The sequence below is a fragment of the Vidua chalybeata genome, chromosome 2 (assembly GCF_026979565.1).
Source record: "Vidua chalybeata isolate OUT-0048 chromosome 2, bVidCha1 merged haplotype, whole genome shotgun sequence".
Lineage (NCBI taxonomy): Eukaryota > Metazoa > Chordata > Aves > Passeriformes > Viduidae > Vidua > Vidua chalybeata.
Genome location: NC_071531.1, coordinates 53,885,234 through 53,893,074, shown reverse-complemented (window position 1 = coordinate 53,893,074; position 7,841 = coordinate 53,885,234). Strand labels below are relative to the sequence as shown.

The following is a 7,841-nucleotide window of genomic DNA, read 5'->3' as shown; positions in this document are numbered from 1 at the left end:
CTAATCCATCTGCTCCCTTTGACCAAAAATCTCATGTATTGTTGCTAGCTATTTTTTCCTTCTATTCTTCAAAGTACCAAGCCCATCTCTAGGCAATCTGTTGTAGAACATCACTACTTAAACCAATAGAAAATGTTTCACAGTTCAAGTCTAAACTTTCTGGTTTGTGGTTTTTTTTTTTTTTTTTTTTTTTTTTTTAAGTGGTTCTGACTGCTCTGTCTTTAGTAAGAGTTGGCACAGCATAGGAATAAGTAGGACTAAGTAACTATGTCTATGCATACTTTCCATTTTCTATTTGGACTAAGGGATTTGGTCAGTGACAGCAAAAACAGAGGACTATGAAAGAAATATTTGGCACTTTTTTAGCAATCTTTTAGGTGTGTGCATTAAGAAATTAAGAAATAAAGGGCACTCAGTCTGAAGGAAAGCAAAAAGCCAGAACTGATATCAGAGAGGCATCTGTATCATGACAGGTTATGAATAATTTTAAGTAATATTTAGCCTCAAAGATAGTAAGATTGAATAGTCACCAATACTCAGCTGTCATCTCATTGGGTGCAGTGGGATTTGAATTTTTTTTAAAGCTCCTCATCTGAGATATCACAGAATTCCTGAAGGTGGGTTTGTTTGTTTGTTTGTTTGTTTGTTTTTGATTTTTTTTCTCCCTCTTTTTTTTTCTGAGTTTTGGACAATAGTAGTAGTACTACTACTGATTGAGCCAACCAAATGGTTGTGAATGAACAGGCACAAGTTTAGGACCAAATTCAAATTCTGTGGAAACATCTGGGAAACATTAATTTAGTTTAAATGGAATTAAGATGCAGTTTTCAGTGCTGCAGATATTTCCTTCCTTCCTTCCTTCCTTCCTTCCTTCCTTCCTTCCGCAACTTCCGCAACTTCCGCAACTTCCGCAACTTCCGCAACTTCCGCAACTTCCGCAACTTCCGCAACTTCCTTCCGCAACTTCCTTCCGCAACTTCCGCAACTTCCTTCCTTCCTTCCGCAACTTCCGCAACTTCCTTCCTTCTGCAACTTCCGCAACTTCCGCAACTTCCTTCCTTCCTTCCGCAACTTCTGCAACTTCCTTCCGCAACTTCCTTCTGCAACTTCCTTCCCTCCTTCCCTCCTTCCACAACTTCCTTCTGCAACTTCCTTCCATCTCTGACTCTGTCTCTCTTGCTCTCTTTTTCTTCTTTCTTTCTCAGCTTTCTTTTTCTCCTGTCTTTTTCATTTAATAACCATTTCAAAGCTGGGTAAGGCCTTAATATTCTAAAATTACACAGAATTTGAGAAAATTAGATAAGAAAATTTTCACCTGCTAGCAATTGAAACCAAATTTGTTTTAGCTCCTCCTGCACAGGTTGATAATAGGACAAAGGCTGGAATAGACTATAGTTTTCTTTTTTGCAGCAACAGTCACATCTTTTATTTTCTGTCCATGATAGAAATATTTTCAAATATATTCTGTTTAAAAAGGTATGTATAATTTAAACTGGTTGGTGCTATTTGGGTATTCAAATAATTGTTGTATTTCTGGTTTTAATACAGAACTCAGTGCATCTCTGCTTTAAAACTCAGCATTTTCAAAACTAGGTACTCTCACTGACACATTTTTCAGGGTTGTTCAGCATTTTCTTTTTTTTGTTTTGTTTTTTTGTGGTTTTTTTTTTTGTTTTTTACCTGTGCTGCAGCAAAAATTATTATGCAGCTACTCAAATTTGCCTTATAGGAAAGAATTTACTGTATTTTGATATGACTTAATTTGACTCTCAAAAGAAAGACCAAAGTGTGGTAAGTGCTATTTTTCCTATATGCTACACCTGTACTTTTACAAAGATTAATGCAAGGATGTTTATTCTATATGCCTATGTAAGCCTAAAAAATATGGGCTAGATTCTGTCATCCTTGTACTGAGTAAGTAAAACTCTACCCAAGTCAAATAACTAATTTTGAATAAGTTCCTACTTACATAGGAATGACGGAATATAGCCCTCCGGATTTATCATTTGCTGTATACTCCAGTCTTACACATATAGATATGAATTTAATGGACCATGGTATGCTTAGAAAAATAACTGGAAATTCAGAATGAAGCAAAGAAACAAATCAACCAACGGAAGGAAAGAGAAATTAACAGGAATAAAATCCCTTAGGAATCTGCCCAAGAACTAACACAACACAATCAGAAATTCAGAACATTTATTGCAAAAGCTGAATAACTAAATAATGTTGAACTGGCAAAGCAGTAACAAGGATAACTGGTTAGATATTTATTCTGTCAAAGTCATCAAACACCCCTCACAAACTGACATAAGTACTGCAATAAGCAATGCACCCCTAACCCATTTTTAAGCCTTTTGTACTGTGGAAGAAAGAAAAAAAAGTGAACTGCTATATACAAAAGAATAAAGAAAGAAAAAAAAAGGTTCTGGTTTTTTGGTAAAAATAAAATCACCTTCAGATTAGCTAAATTTGTTACTTTAAGACTGATGTTTCACTGTGGCATAAGTAACTTGCTTTTTTTCTGTAAGGACTCTTTTTTTTTTTTTTTTTTCCATGCTGTTTATTTGTGTAAATCATCTTTCACGCCTTAACAAAAACCATCTAAAAATGTTTTCGATTTGGATTTGCTTTGCGTGCAACTTAGATCTTACTAACATTAGGAGTCGCTCTGCTGATTTGACTGAGGTGACATGATACTGGTACCTGCCAGGCATTGACCAACTATGATAACAAACAGTTAAACAGCAATAATTAGAGATTTAACCCTTTAGTTCCCCCAACTAGCCTACCAGGAGAATGCTCTGTTACATCATGAAGGCACAACACATTAAATATTCTGTGGCTATGGTCTAAAAACACTCGTGTTACTACAACGTTAATGCAGATGAAGATCAACATAAATGCTGCTGTTTCAGCAATACGAACTGTCTTAGGTATAGACACACACCTGCCCAACTGGAAAGGCATTATTATTTCCTCCACATATTTCAGCTGGGATCAACATCAGCTACCACTCATTAAATGATGGACTACAACTAATTTGATCAAGGATCCCAAACAAATAGTCTTCTCCCTCACCTACCACCACACATTTAAATATTATTTTGCTTTGCAATTTCCCTGGTTTATGAAACATAATGAAAATTAAACAAAAAATTGCTAAGTTTTTAAGCCCTTACACAAGTCCTTTCATTTCTTAATATTAAATTAAAAAAAAAAATAGAAAAAAAGAAGAAATTCTAACTGAATGCTGGCATCATTTGCTGCTACATAGAAAAAAAGATTTTTTTCCTTTTCTACGAGCAACTTTTCTTCCTACCCCATCACTTTTTTCACCTTTAATACAAGTGGCTTGAGTTTCTTGGGACATTGTGTGTCAGACAGACTACTAACACAGAAACACCATCACTGAAAATAAAAGCAAAACAACAAGAAAGCAAATGAAAGAACTTAAAAAGCAACTGTGAAACACAGAAATATGCTACAGTATCTTTTCAAGTGAACATTATAAGTACACAAAAATTGTGAGTAATAATTGTTGCTATTTACAAGTATTTGAACGCTGATTGACTTACAAGTGTCCACTAACATTGTTAATAGCACAATAGGTTTAATGTTTACAGCTTCAATTGTTTGCAATATAATCTCAAGTATAACGGTCCCAGCATAGATCAATGACAACAAAAACACAATTTTCTAACTGGATATGCTTTTAAATCTTTGCAATCCACTTTGCTTTTGCACTTTCTTACTCTCCAAATACATCTTCTGTTGTTCATAGCAGCAGTCCAGGGTCAAAAACAAAGAAACAAAATAGTATATTTTCAAACTGGAGAGATCTCTGCAGACTTTAATCATGTCTATTTAACGAAACCACACAACTAGTAGAAACACTCTTTCATGTTGCAGGACATCATACCTTCCACGGTGCTAACATAAAGATATGCGAATCTCTGCTAGGTGAAGCATAGTTCTAGAGGTCTATCCAGTACATAAAGCTCTGACACACACATAATATTAGCAAGTCTAAGTAAGCTAAAGTCATTGGTCCAAAGTAACCATTTCTTATAGCTGGTGCTCCTTTGGACTCTCCACAGATCCCGGGGCCTGTTTATAAGACTTCAAGTTGGCCAGAGGAATGTCAGTCATGTGGTTGCCAGTGTTGAAATGGCCCTCACTGGAACCATACTGCTTTCGATCACTGAACTGGTTTCTGTTGCTATCTTCCTTCCAGGTCCTCGTCAATGTGTGTCCATTAACTAGTTTGTCCTTCTTAACCCATTCCTTCTGAGGTGCAAAGGTGGAGAGAGGTGACTTTGGCTGTTGGTATGGGCCCAAGCTAGGAGGCATCCAACAGTTGTCTGAGTGACCCAAAACCAGGCATTCTTGAGTACACATCTCTGTAGCTTCAGCTAATCCTCGTGGACCAAGAGGCCCATCTGTAGAAGAAAAACAGAAAAAGAAAAAAGGGGGAGAAAGGGGGAAAAAAGACATAATATTAGATTGTGATATTTGTCATCAAACATATACATAGACATCAGGGGAAAATTAACAATGATCCTGCAACCAAATATTGTGCTGGTAAATCCTACATACATTTTCATTCTGTTAAAGAGGAGTTGCTTTGTAGGGCATGTACTCCCTGCATATGCTACCTGCCTTGCTTCAAGAAGTGGAGAAACAGTTCAATTATCCCAATGCTACTGGTCTCAGACCCTACTATGAATAAACTTAACTCCTTTTTTCTAAGTCATATCAAGAAAATAGAGCTAGGTAAGTGAAAATGTCTGAGGAAGTAAACCTACCCTTGCAGATTCTGAGTGAGAATTAATGCTTTTAAGGGCCTATTATTTGGATGTATTCTGTTCTCCTTTCAACTCATCTTGCTGCTGAAGAACTTTGGTGAATTAACAGCCTACTGCAAACTGAGAAACATCTCTACTATCCAAAAACAGAATTGCCCAAAGGAATTCTCTGTACACAGGATTATTCTAATATCTACTGTTTTACAAACACAGCTTGATGCACAGTTCTAGTATCTACCCAGTGGATGCACACTCCAATGCATAGTCCCAATAAGTAAGAGACAAGTTGAATTTGCTTGATTTAATATGAAACCAGGAAGCAGTTCAAAACATTACATCAGAAAAGAGAATAAAATCTATAACTCTTCTGACCATTAAACATCTCTCAGATGCTACACAGACACAAGCGTAAAAGTCAAGGAAAAAAAAAAAAGCTTATGTAAATCTGGCACTTTAAAAAGAACTGTTCTCATAATTCTTTGTAAGCTAGAAATATAAGACCACGGGAGACAGAAATGAAGATTGCAGAAGTACTATGCATATAAAATATCTACATAATTTTTCATACACTATTGAGGACACAGCAGGCTAGCTTCAGGCCTCTCACAATCAAGCAGACAGGTCACCCATGCCTTCAGCAACACTAAATTCCTCTCAGTCTTACTGCATTTTTAAATTACGTAATTTGCTCATCTACTCAGGCTGGATGCATGAGAAAGGGCAAGCCAGGAAAAAGGCAGAAAAATCAATTTGTATAATTTTTTTAGATATTTCTCAGTATCTGGGATATGCTTTGCCAGGAATCATTGCTCTGTTGTAATTTTGAGCAAGAATTTTGAGATGTATTTTCTTGACTTCAGAGTAAATCAACAGGCTAATAGTGAAAACATTTGAAGAGTTAAGGAGACATATTTCCTTGATTAACCAGCCCAGTGACAGGAAGGAAATTATAAATTGATTTTTGAGAAAGAACATTAGCAAGGCATGAATAGCAGTTACTGATCAGAAGAAAAATGTCAGTGGTGTATCAGGAAAAAAAAAAGTGTATCTTAATAATAATCTAATTGAGACTCAAAATGATAAGTGAAGACACTCTAACAAAGATTTCTCTGTTAAAATACCAAAGAATATTTTGTTCTCTTGTACTCCATGCATATACAATAAATTACTCTTACTAACATCTTTTTCTGAACAGTGAAATTAACTCAATTAATTTTATGGAAACTCATATTCATTTTCCACTGCTTTTAAACAACAAAAACAACAAAAAAAAAAAAAAAAAAAAAAATCAGGCATATTTCTACATGTTATATTAGCAATTAGCTAATCTTCTTATCTCTGAGCAACAACTCTTTCTCAATACCTAGAGAATATATGGTACTCTGTTGATGTGACAGAATATAATAAGCTATAATAAAATATAATAAGCTATAATAAAAGTTCCTACTGAATTCCCCACATAAGAAAGTGTCTTATTGCTGAAAACTAGACCATGAAAAATGTATAGAATCAATGCTACTGTTTGTACCAATGCATGTGGTTTGACATGGAAGTGAATTTTTTCCAGGAAGTCGGGTCAAACCAATCAGTGGTCAGGTTTGGATATTGGCACCTGGAGTGACCACTGAAAGTATGGACACGCCTCTGAGAACACAGGGGGTTAAAAGCAAGAACTCCCAGGAGAACTCTCTCTTTTGGTTCCGGTCGTCAGAGAGTGCAGACTCTCCCCCGCCCAGCTACGGGCTGGGTGGGGGAGGGGAAGCCACGCGGCCTTGTCCAGGTAGGCCGAGGGGCTGAGGGTCTGGAACCGAGCCAGCTCCTGGACGGAAGGGTGGAGAGAAGCGGAGATGCCTTTGTTCCCCCCCTCCCCTCCAAGAGGGAAAGAGACAGAGAGCCTGGCAGCACCTGGAAATTTGCCGGCAGAGGAGAAGGAGAAGGGGGGAGGGATGTCCAGCGTGGGAGGCGGCAGAACACCGGACTGAGATATCAGCTGTCCAAGGAGTCTGAACATTTAACCCTTTCCAGGAAATGAGGGCTTTTTAAAAGTATTACTCCTCCTTGATTTGTAGTGGAAGAGAGATAGTCCGGGACTTGAGATGTTAGAAGAAGAAATATTTAAGTGGGAGGAGATGATGAAGTAGCTTTTAGCTGGACTTTTCTTGTTAGCGATGGACTGAACCAAAATCTCCTGCAATAGAGACTGCATTTTAGGGGGATGCAGTGGTGACCCAGGGAGACCTGTTTCAGCTTCGAACAGCACAAGAATGGGGAGAAACAAAGAAAGCTGAAGAGGGAATGGTGATACCCTCTGTCTTTGGGAAGAAGATGAGTCCTGTTTTTGGACCCCTCGGCCCCAGGGGAAAATGGGGGGGACTGTAGTCCCAGGATGAGAAACTGAACTGTTGTATTTTTGGGTCCGTGGCAAAGCATCCTTAAAGGAGCCCTATGAGCAGTCTGTCCATGCACGGTGGTGAGAGCACTGTGACATGGAATGGAGAGTGTCACACTGGCAGATTTTCTCCGGGCGGTGGCCATGTGTGACAGGGAAACACAGGGGGGCAGCTGTGTTTCCTGGGGGGTCTGTGGTGCAAGAGAGACTTCTCTCTCCCTTGATAGTTTAAGTATAGATTACCTGAAAGGTGGTAATTTGATCAAGAATCCCGGGTGATGTTTCATGGCTGGGTGTTTTTGGAATTGGGAGGAGGAGGGGTGGTTTAAAAGGTCTTCATCCTGGATTTAGTTTATGTGTTTTCTGTATTAGTAGTAGTTTAATAAAGTTTTTTTCCTTTGTTATTAAGCTTGGGCCTGCTCTGCTCTGTTCCTGATAACATCTCACAGCATTTATTTAGAAAAGGTGCATTTTCATGGGGACGCTGGCATTGTGCCAGTGTCCAACCATGACAGCTACCTTCCATTTAGACCAATACAAGGTGAAATAATTAAACCAAATCCATTAGGGGTTAAAAAAAAAGCAACTGTAAAGTAGGAGCTAAGCAGAGATTTCAATGAGAACCATGAACCGCAATTCTAAAA

The 7,841-nt window shown here is 37.9% G+C and overlaps 1 protein-coding gene across 3 annotated transcripts in view; it reads right to left on the bottom strand.

The window, feature by feature from the left end:
• Positions 1-2,479: 2,479 nt before the first annotated feature.
• PCDH9 (protocadherin 9) overlaps positions 2,480-7,841 on the bottom strand; it is a 682,988-nt gene continuing 677,626 nt past the window's right edge. For all 3 annotated transcript variants that reach the window (XM_053968583.1, XM_053968602.1, XM_053968592.1), the window contains one exon: positions 2,480-4,442. In XM_053968583.1, coding sequence (XP_053824558.1) covers positions 4,069-4,442 — 374 coding nt within the window. In that variant the 3' untranslated portion in view covers positions 2,480-4,068. The remainder of the gene's footprint in view (positions 4,443-7,841) is intronic.